The 21,626-nt window shown below is 44.8% G+C and overlaps 4 protein-coding genes across 4 annotated transcripts in view; 2 read left to right on the forward strand and 2 right to left on the reverse strand.

Annotated features, from left to right (window-relative positions):
- Window positions 1-3,270, forward strand: part of LOC105448259 (scavenger receptor class B member 1) — a 31,160-nt gene extending 27,890 nt beyond the window's left edge. Inside the window, exon 6 of the mRNA XM_011686748.1 lies at window positions 1,070-3,270. Within this exon, the coding sequence (XP_011685050.1) occupies window positions 1,070-1,312 (243 nt within the window). The 3' untranslated portion in view covers window positions 1,313-3,270. The remainder of the gene's footprint in view (window positions 1-1,069) is intronic.
- A 442-nt stretch (window positions 3,271-3,712) lies between these two features.
- LOC105448260 (lysosome membrane protein 2-like) lies at window positions 3,713-8,081 on the reverse strand. The gene is made up of 4 exons (XM_011686751.1): window positions 7,045-8,081; window positions 6,531-6,805; window positions 5,908-6,151; window positions 3,713-5,662 (listed from the first exon to the last, which is right to left on the reverse strand). The coding sequence occupies exons 1-4, from the start codon at window positions 7,729-7,731 to the stop codon at window positions 5,270-5,272; spliced, it is 1,599 nt and encodes a 532-aa protein (XP_011685053.1). The 5' UTR covers window positions 7,732-8,081; the 3' UTR covers window positions 3,713-5,269.
- Window positions 8,082-11,320: 3,239 nt separating this feature from the next.
- LOC105448261 (ATPase family AAA domain-containing protein 3) lies at window positions 11,321-14,504 on the reverse strand. The gene is made up of 4 exons (XM_011686752.1): window positions 14,197-14,504; window positions 13,133-13,607; window positions 12,010-13,033; window positions 11,321-11,683 (listed from the first exon to the last, which is right to left on the reverse strand). Exons 1-4 carry the CDS (start codon window positions 14,414-14,416, stop codon window positions 11,555-11,557), a joined length of 1,848 nt encoding a protein of 615 aa, XP_011685054.1. The 5' UTR covers window positions 14,417-14,504; the 3' UTR covers window positions 11,321-11,554.
- Window positions 14,505-15,179: 675 nt separating this feature from the next.
- LOC105448262 (putative GPI-anchored protein PB15E9.01c) lies at window positions 15,180-21,201 on the forward strand. Its single transcript, XM_011686753.1, has 5 exons — window positions 15,180-16,116; window positions 16,290-16,864; window positions 16,946-17,470; window positions 17,798-20,239; window positions 20,436-21,201. Exons 1-5 carry the CDS (start codon window positions 15,260-15,262, stop codon window positions 20,597-20,599), a joined length of 4,563 nt encoding a protein of 1,520 aa, XP_011685055.1. The 5' UTR covers window positions 15,180-15,259; the 3' UTR covers window positions 20,600-21,201.
- Window positions 21,202-21,626: the final 425 nt, after the last annotated feature.

Raw genomic sequence — 21,626 nt, forward strand, 5'->3', positions numbered from 1 at the left:
GAGAAGTCGTATTGTCGCGCGCGCTTTTCGCCCATGATTCATATTAATGGAACTCGTGTCCCGACGTCGCTAATAAAGAGAGTTCGGCGCCGCGCCGCGCCGTGTCCTTTGACGGAAAAGGAAGAAAAAAAAGAAGTGGGAACAAACACTCTCCGGAACTCCGAGAATTTCCTTTGTATTCGAGACGGCACGTATATATACGTTCGCGAGAGTGCGAGAAACTTTGATTTTGTCACCTCGAGAAACGTTCTCGCTCGAAGCAAACGAAGATCGCTCTTCTTCGTATTCGAGGCTGCATCTTCGCCGAGGCTACACCTTGATTCAAACGAAAAAAATCCGGCCGAGCAAGATACCTTCTAAATTCTTACGGGGGCAATAAAGGGACTTGAAAATGTTTTGATCTACGTATAATGCTTGCAATTTATATTTCTATTTTGTTTGTTATTATATAATATTTAATGATATTTTTAGTTTATTTATAAATTTTTAATTTATTTATTTAAATCATTGCTTAAGAAAAATATCTGGATGGAATTAGCACAAAATTACATCCTGCAGTCTATATTAATTACGCGCATTAATATATTACCATGTACATATTATATAAGTAGAGTGAGGTCTGGGATCATATTTTAACCTTAGTGGTCAAGACTATAAATACAAGATTAATAATTACACATTTCTACATATGTGTGTAAATTCTTCTATTTATTCGTGCTTAACTACTATTAATAATAAAACGCCAAGCAAAGATTTAATAACGATAACTTGGACGGAATGAAACTAAAAAAAATCGATAAAAAAAGCTTTTAAAATGTAGATAAAAGGGAGATTTATGCGCGCGTTATGGAGATTTATTATAAAGTAGGACTTACAAACACTGAAATTACTAAGTGTCTTATATTGAAACGCAGAGAGAGAAAGAGAGAGACACGCACACTTATGTAAAAAAAAAAAGATTTTTTATGGAAACGTTTAATAAACGACGACAAGCGGAGGAATTTCTATCTCTCTCTACAAATTCTCGTTCCGATATATACCGATGACACACGTCTTCCTTTTATTGCAGTGCGTCGACGAGCTGCCACCGGAGATGCGCTCCCTGCTGAAGCTGGCGGTGGAGCTGCCGCCGGTGGCCCACGCCGCGGTGTCCGGCGCCCTCGCCGCGATCGGCGCGATCATCCTGCTCGGCGCGCTCATGTGCCTGGCGCGCGCCGCCAAGCGCCAGGAGAAGCTGCACCTGAGCAACCCGCTGCCGGCGAACGCGACGAGCACCAAGCACGGCCAGCTGAACCCGGCCTTCCAGAAGTAGAATTCCATCGACCGAGTGAGGGGAATCGAGTGCGCGAGTGCTCGGGAGTTTCGCCGCGCGCGCGAGTGTGTACCCTCTCGCGAGGACTTGTACGATAATCTTACTTATCTTATAGGCGACGGGCATGTGCTTTATATCTCGATTAGGATTTCCACGTACGACTCTCGCGAGTCTCGCGAGAGAGAAAGAGGGAGCGAGGAAGGTGAAAGAGGAGAGGGTGAGGCTCGTTCGGCGCGACACGAATTTTGTCGGGTCGCGCGGACAGCCGTTACGTTTTAGATTTATTTATATTACGTGTGTGTTTCTTCTCGGAATAGTATATTTGTCAGACGGTGTCAAGTCGAGCGAGTACAAATTAATCGCGGGTAACGATCGGCTACGAGAGATCTGTGGAGCAGATGTTCGACGTTGTTCTTTTATTGCTCTCTCGTAAGAGACGTAATCGCGAGACGAATCGACGGATCTCTTTTCTCCGTGAAGGAACGAGCTAACATCGGAAAATTTGTTGAGACAATTCTGCTTCTGGAAATATCTAGACTAGAATTTAAAAGTTGCTCGAAAAAAAAAAATCGCGGACGATCCGCGCTTCGTCGCGCGTTTTTCTTATCTCCATTGTTGATAACTTCTCTACCGAGAAATTGATCGAAAAATAGAGAGGGAGATGTCTTATTGTCAATATTTAGATTTATTTTATTTTATCTTGATATTATTGTTGTGGAATGGGCAACACACCTGTCGGCGAATTTTCCTACAATGTTTTTCTACGATACTATACGTAATAAAATAGGAAGTTAGAGAGTCGAGAGTCATACCGTTCCGAAGAACTTGACCGGCGGTAAAAATTTACGATGACGCAACGCCGTTCTGTTTGTTAGAATTATTAATATTAATAACGAGCTGCCTCTAGCTCCACACGATCGAATCCGATCCCCGTTCGGATCGCCGTTTAATCGCCCGAAGCGATTATCGCCGCGAGTACTGACGTAAGGATCAAAGATGACAATTGATATTCCGTCCATGGCGTTGTCCCGAGGCCGAGTCTTCGTTTACGACTTCAATTTGGATTGCACGACAGCGTGTTCGCGACGAGTAGAGTTTTGTATAATCGAGACGCAGCAACAGCGGAACGAACAGAAATCTCTTTTTTTCTGTACATATTAGATTCCGGGCCCCGTCGTTGTCGTCTACCGATTGTAATTACCAAGAGTGTACTATTTCTCGTTATATTCGTTTGTACATGTATTATTATTATTATTATTATTATAAATAATATTATTAGACCGTAGATTATAATTAGATCTAATAAATAAATTACTTTTGTATGATAAAATCAAAAGATACCAAACGAAATTGCGCGCGCGAGCGTGAGATATCTGGTTATTGGTGTTAGCAGTAAACGTTATATAGTTTGTGTAACTATATTTTTTTTCTCGACTTTACTAACTCTCGAAAATCACGCATTATGTAAACTCTACAAGAAAGATAGAGTCACAATTTATTAGCTTGCTGCAACAGATTTATCTATTTTTCAAGTTTAATTTGTATTAAGTTATAAAATTATAAAATTTATAAAGCTCTTTGAAAAGAGGAAGGTTTCTTCTTGGAGTCTCGTGGCGATAATTTCGCTTCGATTTTCGCTGAAGTTCTTCTCGCATTATTACTTACTCCGCGAGATATAAATCTTTTGCATCAATCTGATATTTTGATTTGAATTCCAGATATGTAGGAAAAAGAGAGAAAGGATTTCTTCAACTCTCGCTCTTATTGCTCACGCCTTGTTCTTATGTATCTCTTCTCTTTGTCCTGGGAACTTTACCAAGCGTTTTACGAATTCTCTTTCGCCTTCTCGTTCCTCTTGCGAACGAGGAGGAACGGGGAGGATTTAGAGACTCATCCGAGAGATGAATGCAGCAGGAATGAGGAAAAATATACGAATAGAATTAATTTTGTCGATAGAAGTCGATTTTGGTGTTTCACGATCACTCCACTCCCATCACGTCACTCGCGCGATATCGCGTTGCGATACAGATGTTATTACGCGCGCAATATTATTACGCGTTTATCGCCCACACGTACGGCGATGGCAGATGCCGTGTGTGTATATATGTGCGCGACTTTCGCACAGATACAAAAACGAGTTTTTCTGAAGCGAATTCAGCATTCGCTTCGTTTCTCGGAACGTATATCGTCACGTGTTGCTGAGGTTATCAAAATGTTAATGCGCACGATGTAGACAAATTAGCGATAAATCAAGCGCAACGAACGATTTCCACGAGTTACGATCGGCCGTATCCGCGGAATTTCTCGGCGGTTAAGGACAAAAGATCTGCGAAGGTAAGTAGGAGGTCGATCGCCATTGGGATAGCTGTATAGAGGCCAAAAATAAAGATCTACCGTATATACTGTATTAAAATAAAACTTTTTTTTCAACCAGTGTAGGAAAATAAAAAATAACGGCGCGCGCCGTACGATTTCTTAACACATATGTATGTACAATATATCTAACCGATATACCTATACCGATTCTGATGGAGAACTCGCGTCTCCTCGATCTCTCCGCTTTCGAACTTAAAGTTAGAGAAATGATTAGGAAGGTACGCGGCGAGTCACACCGCGCGAGAGTATCGAGAGGCGGACCGCCACAGAGATGAGATAAAAAGAACTTACACTCTACGTTAAAGCAGCCTATGTATATCGAATCTCGCCGTCGAGACAACGAGCTCGTTTAATTGAACGGTCGTATGTAATACGTACTGCCGTCGCGTGTGTACCGCTTAATTAAGTACAGGTCGTTCATTACGCTGCTCCGGCGTAACGCACCGTCGCGGTCGGCGACACCGCCGCGGGGTAATAACACGACGAGAGAGATGCGAATGCCGCAACCGTCGACGGATCGCAACCGCGGCATAATTACACCGATTGCACGTTATTTCCGATGCACTTAAAGTTTCAATCACAGCTTTGGCCGTGTTGCGGGCGTGTCCCTCAGCCGTCTCTTTTCTCACGGTGCAACAACGGTGCGTCAACTTGTCATGTAGGAATTATATACTGGTCCACCGGCATTCTCGGTAGACCTTGCGCTCGCCCGGATCGATTATCCGCATTCGCGATCTTAAATAATTTCATAGTGGAGCAAATAAAAAGGGCGAGCATTTAAAAACTTGATAATTATTTCTGATTCGTTTTTAAGAAAGTTCTTTAACTTCACGAACCGATATCAACATGGAAATGTTATTATTCGCCAAAATACATTATTCATTATTAGGTATATTAATCAAAAGCAAAAGCATCATCCCTATTTATTCGTAAGATCCGTAATAAGTCGCTTGGTGAACGCCTCATTAAACCGCAAAGCGTTGCTAGCAAAATATCTCACACGGACGAGCATTTTCATGATTTTTATCTTCGAGAGAGTTATTAATTCTTATCACGTTGAAATTGTTCCTCACAATGACGGACTTCCTCCACGTGCATCGAAATGCTTAACCTAGTTCGCCAGTAACGTACGTTATTTTAATTGCACAACAATTATATTATTAACGTTACCGAGCTCTACTTGATGCCGGATTCGTTCTCCCGTGCAACTTCACGAGAAACTAACGATCCACATCTTTCATCTCGAGCCGAACGTCGACTCAAGAGCGCGAAAAAATCTCCAAGAGACGCGTTAAAAAAATTCGAACCGTCTAAAAAATTAGACCTTCTAATTATCTCCCAGACATCCCAATTCTTGTTTATTTTTCCCGAACGGACCGCGACGTGGTCTCCACTCGCGACGTTTCTCCTTTCAGGGCAAGCGCGACCACATAAGCGAACTAAGCGGTCGCCACATGCAATTTTAAGCTTTTTTTTGCGCGTAAAGATGTTTTCTGTTAAAACTTTGCTTTTTTCTCGCGTAGAATGTTTAAAATATTTAAAATAATAACTGTGTAATTATTCTGAAGGGACGCACATTATTTATTCGCCTAGGGCAACTTTCCCTGCTCCTTTCTGAGCGGTTTCCCTTTTGATCACCTCGAGAATGTTGCTCTGAATGAACGAGGGCTTGCGGACATCCACGACCTGTTCCACGCGATATTTCCAGAGGCAGGCGATCGCGGCGCTCAAGGAGAGTATCATCGTTATTAGAGTGCCCCATTGCAAGGCCATTTCCACGTTGGCCGCTGTGAAATGCGCGCTCTGGAGGACGTCCAGTATCTGCTCCGGGAGCTCGTCCACCCCGTCCTCGAACCAGATGAGCGGAAGGATTATGCCGTCCTTCAACTTCCCAAGGAACGGCACGCCGACCGCCTTTCGCACCTCCAGGTTCACCTGTATTCTCGACCAGCCGGCCATAGGAACCGCTATGCGCTAGAAATAGAAATTTAATTTGACTTTTACTCGATTGCGGTCAGTAAAAGTAGCAAAAGGTGGAGATGACATTGTTTTCCAATTTTTTAATACGAATTATTGTACCATTCAAATTAATTCGTGAAAAATGGAAACCAATCGTAAGATTCTAATTATAATGGCTAACGTTTAGATGCAATAATCAATATAACGTAATAAATATATTTAATTATGATAATAATAGTTAAAGTTTGGTGTCGACATACCGGATGTATGTCCATGTAACTCTCATGGTCTTTCTGCCGAGGATTCAAGCCATCTACTTGCTCCAGCACGGATTTGTCGGCACCGTAAAAATGTGGAAACGACGAAAGCAAAGGTGAGCCGTAAGAGCACGCGGACATGTTGAAGAGTCCCGAGGGCGGGCAGACTCTTTTGCCATGTACTTTCGAGCAGAAGCACTCGTTTTGCTTGTCCGAAAAGTTATACACATCGGGGGTGAATTTGTACCTGAGACGAGAAAGGGAAAATCATATTCGTGTTGTGATCTTCAATCAATATATTCACTATTATCTTCTAGCAGAAAAATATAATTCCTGCGACCAAAATTTCTTTGTAATTATTATTATCATTTTATCAAAGAGATTCATTTGTAACGCAAGAAAAACAAACGATTCGAATTATGAGAAACTGGATTATTATTTAATAATAGCGCGGAATTAATTTGAATAATTTTTTAATATATATAATACTAAATCTTTTTAAATGTTAGTATAAAAACTATCCAAAGACTGATTGAAAAATATTCAGAAATAGTTTTATCCCCTTTTAACGATCCCTATTGAAATTCGTGGCACATCAATACGCAAACTTTCACTTCTCTATTTACCTTAAGGAAGGTATGTCGAAGGTGGTCACTTCTTCACTAAAACGGAAAGGTATCTTCCTGCAAATATCCTTGGAATACACCCAGAGAGCCTCGCTTGGGTCCTCTATCAAATGGGGTGGGAACATGCTGCCGTCGCTACCCTCGATTTTATCGCATCGCTCGTCATCCCAAACGTGTCGGGTGTTCATCCCGTTCAACCGGTCGATCACGCCGATATTTTCAATGCCTCGCGATCCCGTGTGTACCGTAAAGCGATCCTTATCGATACCTTTTTTCTATAATAAAAAAAATGCACATTTCACGTTAATCGCGACTGAAAAACCGTGTCGTTTCACTGCAGTGCTCGAAAGACATAATCTTACTTTGACGCCACGATACAATTATCTTCCCACCATTTCGTAATATTTTTTTTTTTTGTAAAAATGCGAAATTTATATAAAATAAATATTTTAAGCAAAAGTATAAACTTTTCCGTAAGATAAAAAACTCTCGGCGATTAAATGTAATCACGTACTATGGCCAGCATGCCAAACTTCTCGAAGGGTATGTCCCGCTCGAGCATCATCAGCGGCTTGCTTAGGTGAAAGAGATGATTGTCGTATCCCCAGAGGAAACCGTTGGCAGTCTCGTTAATGAACGATTTCTCCTGCAGGGTCGACAGTACCGTGTTAGTGATGAATCGCATCGCGAAGTTCAGGTCCCGCACGTACGCGGTGGCGAACATTAACGGCACATTCGGCACCACGACGGTGTCGTTGCCGGGTCGGCCGCCGATCCACTCGAAGGACCTCTTGATCTGGTAGGTGACCGTGCCGTTGTCGTGCAACGCGACGTTCGTGCGCGTCAACGTCTCGCGGTACTCGTAGGGACCGAGCTCCTGGACGCGCAGCTTGTTCGCCTCGCCCGCCTCGAACTCGTCCACGTTCGTGTAATTGAAGATGTAAGCCCTGTGCTTCAGCGTGAAGGGCGGGCGCTGCCACCAGTCGAAGGCGCGGGTGCCGTTGCGCAGCGGCAGCTGCGACAGTAGGACGTCGTTGAACGCGTTCGTGTACCAGAACGCGTAGAAACCGGCGGAGCTGATCAGGAAGATGCCGCAGTAGAACCAGGCGAGCCAGAGGCGTAGACGATGGCTACGCCGGGCGCACCGCCCGATCGCCTTCTTCTCCATGTCCAGGGCGGTGTCGGCCACCGAGATCGTCATGCCGATTGCCAGTGTAACCACCGATCGAAAGAAACCCCTTTGACGCTAATTGCCACGATCGTGATCCTCGTCGAGAGGATCGAATGGCTCGATTTTATTTCGGAAATCGATCGAAATTAAGTCTCTCGGTTGTTCCCCGAAGCCAAAGTCATCAACTGGAGCGCTCTCCGTCGAAGACCTACATCCGTAACGAGCGATGGACAAACGATTGGAATCGCTGACGCGTTTGAACGGAAATCTCGATCGGACGCAAACAGATAAGCCGACGGCGGAGCGTCGTCACCGTCGACGTACAACGTTTTCGACGAACTGGCCGGTTAGACCACGCCGATCGTGTACAAAACCTCCCCGCCTTTTTTTAAATCCATTGATAACCTTGCCACGAGGCGATGACCTTAGATGGCTAACACCTCCGATATACAGTTCGGTGTGGCGGGTTCAGAGATGATTAAGAGCACGCGCTCTTAGGTTCTTGCTATCTCCATTATCGTTCTGTTTCAGATATTTATAAATTTCAAATAATTTTCGAGAAAGCGCATTTATATTTAAAAAATGCTTCGCTCCCTCTCCGAAAGGATCGTTTCTTTCAGGCGTATCTCGTATCACCTAAATCGTTCTTATCAAAGAACGCGAGTTTATTTTTTATTTTGGGTCAATTCCTGAACAGCACAACATTTCGAAAGAGCTTGGAGAGCTTTCGAAGGGGAGAAGAGGACGGAAAATTAAAGAGTCAGAAGATTGACCATTCAAGGTCGCCACATTAATCGTCACTGACTCGGATATCGCGGGTGGTTTAACTCTCCACCCGCAGCATCCGCAGCAGCGCGCGCGAGAGACAGAGACGGATAAGGAAAGAGAAAAAGAGAGAGGGGAGGTAGATTTATTTTCACACCCGCACCCGCGGGTGTGGACACAACGCGTGTCATCCGATTCATTATCGCGCGAGTAGAATTGGAGGCTGCGCCGAGGCTGGGGGATCGTACGACACATTTTATCGCAGCCAGACGAGAAAAAACATGATTCCAGATATCTTCCCGCCCAGAAAAGCCGAGGAGTGGCTCAAGGCTCACGGTTGCGCGTACACAAGGGGAGCAAAATGGATGAAAAATCCTGTGACACAACAACAAACGGTGATCTTTCACTCGATCTGGTATTTTATATTTTATTTTAAAACTTATCAAGAGAAGGGGGCAATGCGGAGATTTTCCTCTTATTTGCAGTAATGACCTTCCGTTCTCGGCAACATGAATTTTCTAGTAATAATAATTAGATACACATTAGTTAGTTATAAATAGAATAAATTATATAATAATAAATAAATAAAAAACGGTTGTATAATTAGCATAATTCGCATCATGATATAGCTGTATAAGCAATTTATGTAAGTCTATGTTGTGTATATATATATATAGTGATTTGCATTTTAATAACAGTCGTAATAAAAAGTGTGAGAAATGTTGGTCTTTTTATGTAAATAGGATTGATTTGTTTGTCGGTTTTGTAAAATCATGCGCCAGATGCGTGAAACAGTAATGTCGAGATTAAGGGTGAGATTTTATGGAGATCGAAGATGTCACCGAGTCAAGCACGACATGTAGTATCAGCGAAAATCTCGGGAAGATATCTGCAATTATAATACATACGACAATTTTCTTGTAAGAAAAATTTAAGCGAGAACCAGCAAGTATAAAATAAAGCCTGTCATAATATAGATAATAGGACTTACATAAGTACAGTATACAGATCTCACGATTTCGCATGTTAAGATGATTAATGATTTCTAAGAAATGTATCTTTTTCAAATGTTTACAACTTGTTTGATCAAGCCGTCACGAATGCGGCGGCGCCTCGACTAATAAATCAAAACATCAATAAGATAAATTAAATAAAATAACAAAAAAGTGTTATAAACAAATTAGTATTACACATATTAAAGATAATCAAAAATTTAACTCCAAAAACATTCTCCTATTTAAAACATTTAGACGATTATAGATTTTCAAAAATTATTTTCAATTTTGTCTTATAATTAGTCTTTACATATGTATAATATTTAATTAGAAAATGTTTATTATATCGGCCTGTAAATATTTCAATGTCGCGAATATTATTAGATTTCATACTATTCCAATTTATTCCATTAAATTATTCCAATTTGTTTTTATAAACAATATTCGCACGAAAAGGGTGTAAGTAAATAATAATTCTATAAAATAATATTTCGAGATCAAATAAAAGATACAATCGTCTTCTTTTAAATGCTTTTGTTTTTCAAATCATGGATATTCACCCCCCGATCGCGCATAAAAAGATACGATCACCTCCACCTTCTTCATACTCTCCCTCCTAAAGTTTGCTCTGCCAAGCAGTAACGTCGTGCGATTTTGTGTACGTACGTACATGTATGTTTTTTTTTCCGACGCGTGCTAATTGCCGACGCGCGTAATCAAACGCGACATCAAACGCGTCTATTCGCATTTTCTATCGTGAAGTATATGTAGTGTTATGACTGGCGGATGGCCTCTTCACCCGCGTCATCCCCCTGCGCCGCGTAATTCCCTCCTACGTTGTCCTTAACGGCGCGTCGTACGATGATAAGCCGGCCGCTCTTATCTGGTCGCGTGCACGCGATTACGCAAGGGGATGGCGAGATCAGCTCGGCCGGATCCTACCGTGGCCGCGATCCGGCGAAACGTGCGCCCTGTGCCGTGATCCGTATGTACACATACATAACAAAATGTGAAAAAAAAAGATCATTAATCGATAAGGCTAGACGGTGACCGCGACGGCCGGCGGCTTTTCAGATTCGATACTTTGTCGAGAATCAAATCGAATGTCGTAACGCCGGGCCGGTCGTGATGATAAGCTCGCAGCGACGATTTATAATAATAAATCGAGGATTTACGAGGGGCCGGATAGATCCGCGATTTTTAACGATATACGCGCGCAGGCGCTTTCCGTGAACTCGTCAAAATATCCCCGCCGATATCTTCGCCCGGGGAAAGTCAGGGAAGACGTGCACAAAATCAACGAAGGAATTTGCGAGACGCTCTGGCTTCCCGCGACTCCTTTCCGCAAACTCGTCGGAATCTCACCGCCTTATTTTTCGCCCGAGACGCGGAACGCCGAAGATACATCGCTAGTGACATCGACCATGCACTCTTGCAACATTTCCTGTATTCTGCCTAGTCGTATCTTCCTTTATCTAGGAAAAAAGATAACCGATAGCTCGGGAAAAGACGCCTGAATAACACAAATCGTATTCTTACCGCGAATAAAATATTGTTAACGTGTCTCGTTGGATTTTTTTGAATAATATAAATTATTGCAGAGACATCGCGATAAAAATTAAATGAAGTTTCAAAGCTCGAAGTTTTCGATGAGCTCAAAGGTGGATCGTCTGGTCGATACGGTCACCGTTATGGCGGCAGAAACGTTGTTTTTTTTTTATATAATAAAATACTTATAAATTACTGACTTTGTTTCTCTTCATCTCGACTTAAAAAAAAAATTATCCGCGTAATTTACGATCGATCGTTACACTTTCGCGATGTGTCACGAGGGAAAGAAGTGAAATTACGAAGGATGATGAAATGCCATGGTAAAATTACGATTTAATTATCCTATGTAAATGTACATTTGTAACAAGTGACATTTGCGACTCGTCGAGCTCCGTCAAACCTGCTTGCGCATTATGATAAATACAAAAATCGCCGGAATCATCCTTTTCCAAACGGCATTTGTACTCTTCCCCATCCCCTGGCGCTAGCTCCGCCATTAACCTGACTATCAAAAGATTATCAACAATTGCGCTTTTACTTATCTAGACTGGGGCTACCGTGCTCCCGGGACACGACTCTATCGCCAGAGTTTTTGAACGGACGAGTGCGTCGTCTTCCGTGGCGTATATCGACTTCGACTCCTGTTTCTCCTGCTCGCTCTGCCATTGTACCTGTTACGCAAAAAGATGCAATGAATTCCTCAAATACATTCCACAAATATTATCTTAACAAATGTATAGTATTTATATCTGTGGATTTTTAAATAAATTAAATAAATAAGAAGGACAAGAAACGAGAACGCAATAAAAAAGATGTAAAAACTAAAACTTTAATAAAGTAAAATAAAATTCTAGTTTTAATTTTTTTACATCTATTTTTTATTGTGCTCGTTTCTTGGCCTTCTTATTTATTTAATTTATTACTTTGCATTCACGAGCGGTTTTGAATTTTGATTTTTAGATCGTTTTTGTGCTCCCAATACTAAATATTCAAGTACCTTCTGCTTGTGCTGCTTAATGGCCTCGAGACACCTGTCCATGACCATTTTTTCCGTTAACACGCCGTCCTCCGAGGCGTAGGCTGCCGCCTGCCAGGTGACTCCGAGTTTCGCCAGCTCTCGGCCGGACATTCCCTCCGTCAGATCGGCCATCTTGGTGCAAAGCGAGCTGTAGTCGAACTGCGCGATCTTCAGTCTCTTGTTACCCTCGATCGCCGGTTGGAGAACGAATTTGTCGAAGTAGAGACGGACCAGACGCTCGCGCTCCTCGCGGCCCGGAAGACGGAACTCCACCATCTCGTCCAGCCGGTCGTTCACCGCCCAGTCGAACTGCTCCGGCGTGTTCGACGCGAGCATCAGCATGAACTTGTTGCTCTGCTCGCCGGTTCTGTACAGAAATGCGTTCAACATAGCCCGGAGATCCTCCGAGATGTGCTCGCTCGAGCGTTTCCTCAGGAATGCGTCCGCCTCGTCGATGAACAACAGCAGCCCCTTGCGGGACGTCAACGCCCAATCGAACACCTTGTGAATGGCAGTGACACCGTCTCGGCCCAGCGGCGCCAGATCGCCGCCCGTCACGATCGCGTAGTCCATGCCCGAGTGCTCCGCCAGCTTCTTCGCGAACATGGTCTTGCCGGTGCCCGGCGGACCGTGCATCAGGATGTTCCTGTACATGCCGCGATTGTACTTCGTGTTCTTCGTGGCTATCGCGATGTCGCGCAGCCTCTCCTCGAGCTTCGGCGCCAGGATCACGCCGGACAGCGCGTCGGTCTGCTTGTTCTTGAGCTTCTTGACCGCTTGAATGGGATGGCGAACGGTGTCGAGGAACGTGAATCTCGAGGTCTCGCGCACCAACGACGGTTTCCCCAAGCGAGACTCGATGTAGCGCGTCGCCACGCTGGTCGAGCCCTTGGCAGTGTATATTCCGAAGGCTATGAGAGACAAACCGCCCGCCGCCGCGAGGATCTTATCCCAATCCTCCAGCAGGGCTTTGGCACCCGAGCCTAATACTGAACCAGCTGTTCTGAAAAATATAATAATTATGAAATTAAATTTATAGCTATAGTAAAACTTACACACACACAAACAGATAAACATGAATAATAAATCAACAATTGCTTACTTTATTGATTCTAAAACGGTAATCCTCTTTTCCGAGGCTTTTAATCTAATCTGTTCCAGATTGAGATCCTGATTTTCTCTGTCAATCTTCGCCTTGGCTTTCAATTCCGCCTCCAGCTTTCTCATCTCGTTCTTATGCCTCAGGTCCATCTCGTGCTCTATCGTGGCTTTTCTCATGGCTTCTTGCTTGGCTACCGATTCCTCTTGTCTCCTCAGATTCTCGTCGTTCATCTTTTGCTGCTGAATCAACTGATCGTCGTAGCGCTTTCTAGCCAATTGGTCTTGATACTGCGCTCTCATTTGATGCTGCTTTGTCTCCTCCTGCATCGTTTTCCTTCTTTCCTCGCCCTCCACTCGTTTCTGCTCCGCCTTAAGCTGTTCGATGCTGGCCTCGTACTTCTTCAATTCGGTTTGAAATTCCACCTGCTTCGTCGTCTCCTGCATCTTGGACAAATCCAGGGCTTCTCTCGCATGTTCTGTGTTAAAATGAAATTACATTCATTGGTCTGCAGATCAAAGAAAAAAAAAGACATCCTTAATATTTTGAGCAAGATAATAGTTATGCTATCATATATTCAATTTATAACTACTATCGCAATGTTATTCTCAAATTGATAGTGCTATTAAACCTATTAACAATATCTTATATATCCTCTCTATAAAATGTCAGAGGCAATTGTATTAATTCTTTATATTTTTCACAGTGATGTTCATACATGACTTCGAGAAATGCGTGAAAGTTTCATTTATAAAAAAAATCCCAAGCAACGTCGCGAGTATGCGCGAGTATCCGGACAAGCGGACAGCTAATGCGGAGGATTGTCATCGACCGGGCGATCTCGCTCACGAAGACCCGTGTCCTCGGCGTTCCACAGGAATCGCCGTTCGCCGGATCGATCGACGAGTTCTCCGCGAAAAGTTGCGTCATCTCGTGCGCGCGAGAGGCGAGAGACGTGTCCCCCTCGTGCGCGCCGTGCCCTAACCTCCAAAGCCGCCCGCTTACGTAATCGCGCGCGCGACTTTTCGCGGAAAGTGCGGACAGTCGGCGTGAGAAGGGCATCTTACTGGATCGTTCGAGTTCCTTGGCGGCCGCGGCGGCGCGTTCCAGCGCGCTCGAGTCGAATCTGTAGGCCTCCATGGTGCCGCCGACTTTCGGGGGTGGACCACCACCGCCGCCGCCGCCGCCGCCGCCGCCTCCACCGTCGCCCGCCGGCGGTGGCGGCTGCACGAATTGCGTGAAATCCTGCGGCGGCTGCGAACCGCGGTAGCCGAATAGCCACGACATTCTTCCTGGCGGTCGACCGGCCGGTGCTCCGAGAACGGAAAGGTTACTACACTCGACGCGCCTCGACACACGCGTGTTCCGGAGCGTGTCTTGTCACGTGTACGCCGCGGGCCGCTCCGATCGCGGCGAATCGCTATGACGAATGCGCAACCGGTGCGTTCGTAAAAGTCGCTTTCTACCGCCGAGTGTACTACCTTAAAGCCAGTTTGCATGGGGATTCATAGGAGAGCTCCTTGATTGGATGTTCTAGCAAAAAGTAATTTCAAAAATTTGTCCATTCAAATGTAGATAAATTTTAATCTCAATTTATTCTTTATTTCTTTATAATTTAGACCTAAAAGGCATACCAAAAAAATTTAAGCAGTAAGTCGTAAGCGGTAAGCAAATCGGCCAATCACAATTGAAAATGTAAGGTTATAATTTAAACAGTAGCAAATCCAACACGTTGATTTCTTTACCGCTTACGTCTTACTACTTAAGTTTTTTTATGTGCGATAGCCCTAATGCGTCCGTTTTTTTTTTACACTTAAGTCTTTGACTGTTCCTTCTCCAATATATTTCTTTCGTTTCAGATGCAAGAAAATGTCAAGAAGTGCAGGTGATAAGGAGAGGAGGAAAGAGAGAACGTGAAATCGACGTGGAAATACGAGTTTGGAGGGGGGAAACGACCCGTTAGAACTTCCGAGATTTCCCGCGTCCGCCAATCGCGGCACGTCGATACTTCCAGAAGGACTCTACGTATATCGATATATCGATGATCTCACCGTACGCGGCAACGCTCTGACGGCTGCGGTGAGTGTGCTCTTTTCAAACATGGGGAGGTTATCCGATTGAGACAGTACTATGTGGGATCTCGGTAACCGTGGTGCCGTAGTGTTGATAAGTGTGACGTGCGGGTGTTTACTGGTCTACAACGCCTGGGGCGCTGTCCTGGCGCTGGCGTTCACGCTGCTCCTTGTGGTGTACGCGTGCTACTCCCTGCTCGCCAACGACAGTCTGGTGTCGCCGCACGCGTATCACGTTCTCGTCTATCTGCGGGAGGCGGTGCACGAGCTCGTCGCGGGGCTACGCGCCGTCCACGGCCACGGTACCGGTTACGTGCGTAAGCTCTGGCACAGTGCGAGCCGTTGTTACCGCGAGCGTTTTCCCTCGTTCAGGATGGATAGACGACGCGCGGGCAACTATCAGCTCAGCAGCGACGAGTACAACAGCGTCGCGAGTGCTGTCAGGCGCGTAGATTCGTCGCCGTTGTCGCCATCGTCGTCGTCGTCGTCCAGGTTCGGCTTGATCGATCAACTCAGCCCGATCCCGTGCGTCCCGTATCTACGTTCGCGCGTCCACGATACGCTCGGGTCGGACAGTAGGCTGTATCATGCCGGCGATTACGATTGTACGTTGCATCAACAGCAGCAATCCGCGCACGGCAAGCACACCTCCACGCCGGTCCTGAAACCCGGCGGCGGCAGAGAGAATCCCAGGAACGGCGACGTCAATCCGATCCCGCAGTCGCGCGGGATGTCCGCCAAGAAGATTCTGTCCTCGCTGAACCACGGTGAGAATGTCACGCAGTTCAGTCCGGAAGGCTCGCCGTGGGGCATGAGTATCAGCCCCAAAATGCGCCCCAGACCAGCCGGCGTGAAAACGGTTCAGACGGTTGCCGGACCGTTATTAGCATCGACGAGATACAATATCGATCCCAAGTAAGTGCACGTTTGCGGGTAACATAATTTAACCACATGCGTTTCTTTCCCCCTTTTATCTCTTAATCTAATACGTGTATACTTCAAATTCTGCATCTATTTCTACATATGTATATCAAATAATTGTGCTTTTTCTTTCGCATCTCTGGTTATATTTCTTTTTTCAAATGCAGATTGTACACGGATGTGTCGTCGCCGGGTCTTACAACGAGGCTAACCAAGTACGCCACGGAAGCGAAGAACAGGCTAACTCATCTATCTCAGTATGGCACTGGGCAATTTCCGAAAGTTAATCTCTATGCGAATCCAATTCCTCTGCTGAACGCGAAAATGACGAAGATGAGAATACCCGTAACGGTCAGAGTTGCGCCGCCCGATGTAACGAAATACTCTCCGCCTGAGAAGCAAAAGATTCTATCTAATATTTGCCACGCGGAGAACAGATCACCCGCGAGCGTTGTCCAAGTCTTACGAGAGATCTCGTTGAAACGACACGCGTCGACGGACGACGTTAGCTTTGACGTCGCCAAGAAGCAGAGGACGGACTTCTTCAATGAGGAAAGAGAATCGATTTTGGAGGAGAACAAGCAGAAACGAGGCAGGGATGAGTCTAGGTCCGACGAGGATCTTTCTCCCCAAAGTAAATCTGCCAGACCTGCGAAACGTACGAAAACACGTTCCTGTTACGATATCTTAAACTCTTTGACATCCAGCGTCCACGTTGCGGCTGGAGTTAAAAGAAAAGCGGGTAAGTATCAATTTTTACCTAATTCTGTACTGAATTATTCGACGCGTGCAAATCTTGATCAACGTCAATGCGTTTGTACAGCCGATTTCTCGCGCAGTGGCACACCCGAATTCGAAAAGCACTTCAAGTCTCTGGAAAGCACACAGCCCAGTATTTCTTCTACTGTATCGCAGTCTCAGAACTTAGTTGTAGATAGTGGTAAATCTGATCCTAAAGAGATACATTCGACAAATCCTGAGACTCTTAATTCTAAGAAAGTAGAGAAATTTCCTTTGGTAAAAGGAATATTGAAGTCATCTAAAGAATTAAGGCTTAATTCGGATAAAACGGGACTTGCTCACAAGATTGGGAGAAACGTCAATGAAATTGATAATTCTAAATCCGCTGCACCGGTGAGATCCGTTACATTGACGGATAAACTATTTATGAGAGCCGAACCCGAGAGGAACGAACAGTTCAAGTCGCTCGTGGAGGAACCGAGTAGTATAAAAGTTCGATTTGCAACGGACAACGTGGAAGAAATAAAGAAGGAAGATTTGCGAAATATGAGGCAAACCAGTATGAGAGCCAGGCTCCAAAGTATGTTTGATGCAATATCAGGGAAAGGTAAATAGCATATTATATATTATTATATAACATAATATTATAAATTAAGTTTAATAAAATAACATAATATTCATTATTCTTATTAATACCCGAGATGTTTACATACCTTTGGTGTGAGCATCTTTTAAGTTCCACACTAATATAGATTTTATCCCGATTCAATTTACTAAGAATTATAAAAAGATAAAGAGTTAGTTGAATCGAAGATATAAATTAATTTGCATTGATGGAAACAGGCATAAAAAATCTATATAAAGAAATACATTTTATGTTTATATTCATCCTTTGTCTCGTCTTATATAATAATTATTTTATTTGCACTTTCAGCAGAGAACAAAATCAATCCTGATGTCGTGATTCAAGCAGAGGACGTTAACACGGTCACACCGCCGGTCACACTGCCGGTCACACTGCCGGTCAGCTGCGCGACTCTCAATTCCTCGACAACCACAACAAATATCAATACTACACCGCTGTCCACCGCGGCCATCATACCGAGCGGTTTCTCTTCATCGAGGCCCAGTACGAAAGTCCAAACAAAGTCCGACACAGTTTTCAGCATACCGAAAACCACGTCGCCAGCGCAGTTGATTGTGCCAGCAACAAGTAGTCTCGAGACGAATTTGATCGTCCAGACGAGTCAAACTGCCGAGCAAACGAAAGTCGTGTCGATCGCGCCCGCGGTTACGAGCACGGAGAAATCCTTAGAAATCGTATCCTCGGCTCCAAGTATAGCAGTACCGACTTTTAATTTCAACAAACCAGCCGCAGAAGCGCCAGCCGCGACGTCGAACAACACTTTGTCGAACTTTGGCATCGGTACATACAGCAGCAACACCTTCACGCCACCTTCGTCGAAGTCTACTAATTTCTTGATAGCTGATAAAGCGCCGTCGAGATCAACATTTTCACCGATCAATTCGAACGCTATGACTCAAGAAAAAATCGAGACGAGTAACATTGTCACGCCAAAGGCAATCGTCAGTTCGTCCATCATCGAGAATACTCACACTACTTCTAGCTTCACTTTCGGTAGTAACAAACCTATCTTATCTGCCGTATCTACTCAAGCTGCCGTGCCAAGTTTACCGTCCCAATCTCCAGGGACGACATTATCGCCGGTCAATACAACTACCGCAACCAGCATCGGCGGTTTTAACAGCGTTGTAAACAGCAGCACATTGAACAGCGTTACGACTGCCTCAGCGATCACACATATGTTTACTTTCCAAAGCAATACTACGACTCTGCAATCTCCGAAGTCGGATAACTTTACGTTTGGTCAGCCAAATAGTAACGTTCAATCGAAGATAAACGCTTTTGGAAGCCCTGTGAATAGCCAAGCAACGTCACACCTTACGACTACTTCCTTTAATTTTACGCCCAACACATCGATAACGACCATCGCAAATAGCTCGTTCACCGCGAACACCACGACTGCCACGGCACCGACATTCGGACTATCGGGCGCGTCCACGTTCTTGCTGGGTACGACATCCGCTACTTCCTCGATACCTACTTTATCCACCAGCAAACCTCTGTTCGTTTTTGGCACTTCCAATACTCCAAGCACGACGTCTACAGCTATAGCTCTACCAGCTCCAACTACGAACAGTACGAGCAGCTTGAGTGCGATAGGCAGTAACGCGATTCCTGCATTCGGAGCGCCCATCACTACCACCACCGTTCCGCAATTTAACGCGTCTGCGATTACGGTTCCGCAATTCGGCACACCTACGACCACCGTTCCGCAATTCGGCACACCCACCACGTCCATTTTCGCCACCACGTCGATCACAACGACGAACATGTTTGGGACGACCAACAGCAGTCAGCCGCTTTTCGGGACCGCGTCAGGATCCGGAGCGACGTCGGAAACCGCTGGTATATTCAACACCCCGGCGACCGCAGCCTCTTCGATCTTCGTCTCGACGACTAACGTCGTGTCGTCGTCCGGCAGCACGCCCAGCTCCAGTTTGTTCTCCAATGTCAACGCTAATTCGGCTTCGACCACCGCGGCGCCTCCGGTGTTCGGTAGCGGCGCGCCGATTTTCGGCCAGACGAAGCCGTCGACGTCTTTCGGAACGGCGAGTGGCATGTTCGGCAGCACAACGGCGCCGTTGTTCGGCTCGACCACGCAAACCGGTCCGACTGCACCTGCGCCCGCGCCCGCGTTTGGCATCACCGGCAACGTCTCCACCACCACGATCACACCTAGCTTCGACACTACGAACAACACGACGCCCGCGTTCGGAGCACCTGGCGTGGGCACGGCGACGAACGTGCAGGCGACACAACCGGCCTTCGGCGGTACAACCGGCTCGATATTCGGTTCGACCGATAACACCACCGCGTCAGTTCCCATATTCGGAGCGAACGCCACGCCGGCCACTGAAACCTTCGGCATCTCCTCGGTGACGAGCACCTTCGGCACGCAAAATCCTCCGAGCCTCACGTTCGGTGCCGCAAGCGCCGGCGGCGGCGGCGGCGGCACCACCACGTTCGGTGACAACAAGTCTCTATTCGGAGCGACGCCCGCGACCAGCCCGAGCTTCGGCGGATCGAATCCGTCTGTTCCGGCCTTCGGGGCCAGTAACGCTAATAACGCAAGCAGCAGTACAAACAATATGTTCGTCTTCGGTGGCGCTCAGAAAGACGGGCAGCAGAACCCGACGTTTTCCTTCGCATCCAACTTCAACGCTGGAAGCAGTAACTCTGCGGCCGCACCCGCCCCCCCGTTCCAGTTTGGAGCCCCATCTGCCAAACCAGGTAATCAGGAGTGTGAATTGCTTTAATGCTGAAGCGATTGTCATTAAAAATTTAAGTAGCGTCGCAAACACTAAAGCCTTAGATGTATAAGAAACGACAAACTATAGTTTGTGAAATACTTATTACGTGTAATCTTTTACTTCGTTTAAACGCTGACTGGATTACGCTAATTGCATTTGCATTTCTCTGTTTTCAGCAACACCCGGATTCAACTTCACCGCCCCGCCGGCAGCTCCCACCCTCAATTTCGGAACCACGGCCGCGCCGACCTTCAATCCCTCGACGCCCGGCATGTTCAGCATCGGAAGCGGATCTACCGCGCCGCGATCTAGAACAATTCGCTCGCGGAAACCGAGATGATGGAGAATGTAAATGCCGCCTGTCCGAGTGCATATATTTTCGGTTGAAATACATATTCGAAGTGTTTGTTCAATTACATTCTTTTATATATGTATATGTAGCGTCCCGTGTGTAAAAGGCATACATTCGACATGCGTATGTCGCATTTCGATATTTAATATAATTTGATAAATAAATCACATGACAGAGAGATTGCACATACTGTGGGAAGATAATAATTGCGAAGTACTAGGCGGTCTGATCGCGTTTTAAAAAAATAAAAACGTTCGGTGACGGTTGCTAAGCGCATCTCTACTTTGTATATAGCGTATATCCTGTAATACTACATATAGGATGTTTTATCTAATCTGATCATCTGCAATAACTTTGTCACCTTTAGTGATATCGAAAAATAAGTATAAGGAAGAAGTTATTTCGATTCGAAAAAACAAATATGCTCTCGTTCATACGTGCAATCAAAATTTTTTTTATTATACAAAAGTATTAAGGCAAATTGTGAAAAAAGATTAAGATGAATGTTTCCTCTGTGATTTTCTTATGATTTTCATATAAAATGTTAAATATATCCGAATATATAAGATATATATAAAATAATCACTTTTTAAATTTGCACTTTTAAATTGATTTTAATATACATTCTATAGGCATATGCGAAATGATTACAAAAATTTCATAAAAATGCGCAGCGATTATATTTTTATATAAAAATTATATTTAAAAACTTATGTAACAATAATTTTTATATAAATATTTCTGTAGAAAACTAATTAGTCTATTTCAAATCAGAAAAAAAAATCAGTTTTAAATCATTATTTGCTGGAAAAGAAAGGAGGTCAATAATCTCTGAAAACGAAAACAATGACAAAGAACAAAAAATTTTTTTCTATCCGAAATACTTGTCCTTTCGAATCCGATTTTTTCGTTACATATTTTTTGATATCAAAAATGATAAACGTATTACAGACGGTCGAGTGTTAGATGAGTCTTGTATACACAGCAGTCTATTCATGTCCTTAATCCGTTGTAC

Source organism: Wasmannia auropunctata, unplaced genomic scaffold (assembly GCF_000956235.1).
Source record: "Wasmannia auropunctata unplaced genomic scaffold, wasmannia.A_1.0 LD336088.1, whole genome shotgun sequence".
Taxonomy (NCBI): domain Eukaryota; kingdom Metazoa; phylum Arthropoda; class Insecta; order Hymenoptera; family Formicidae; genus Wasmannia; species Wasmannia auropunctata.

Coding starts and splice junctions, on each gene's coding strand:
- LOC105448262 (XM_011686753.1), top strand. CDS start 15,260: ATGTGGGATCTCGGTAACCGTGGTGCCGTAGTGTTGATAAGTGTGACG. Junction 16,117..16,289: donor AGATACAATATCGATCCCAA/GTAAGTGCACGT, acceptor TTTCAAATGCAG/ATTGTACACGGATGTGTCGT. Junction 16,865..16,945: donor TGGAGTTAAAAGAAAAGCGG/GTAAGTATCAAT, acceptor GCGTTTGTACAG/CCGATTTCTCGCGCAGTGGC.
- LOC105448261 (XM_011686752.1), bottom strand. CDS start 14,416: ATGTCGTGGCTATTCGGCTACCGCGGTTCGCAGCCGCCGCAGGATTTC. Junction 13,608..14,196: donor CAAGGAACTCGAACGATCCA/GTAAGATGCCCT, acceptor ATTTTAACACAG/AACATGCGAGAGAAGCCCTG. Junction 11,684..12,009: donor TTAAGCAGCACAAGCAGAAG/GTACTTGAATAT, acceptor TTTGCGTAACAG/GTACAATGGCAGAGCGAGCA.
- LOC105448260 (XM_011686751.1), bottom strand. CDS start 7,731: ATGACGATCTCGGTGGCCGACACCGCCCTGGACATGGAGAAGAAGGCG. Junction 6,152..6,530: donor TTCGACATACCTTCCTTAAG/GTAAATAGAGAA, acceptor TTCTCGTCTCAG/GTACAAATTCACCCCCGATG. Junction 5,663..5,907: donor GTTACATGGACATACATCCG/GTATGTCGACAC, acceptor TTCTATTTCTAG/CGCATAGCGGTTCCTATGGC.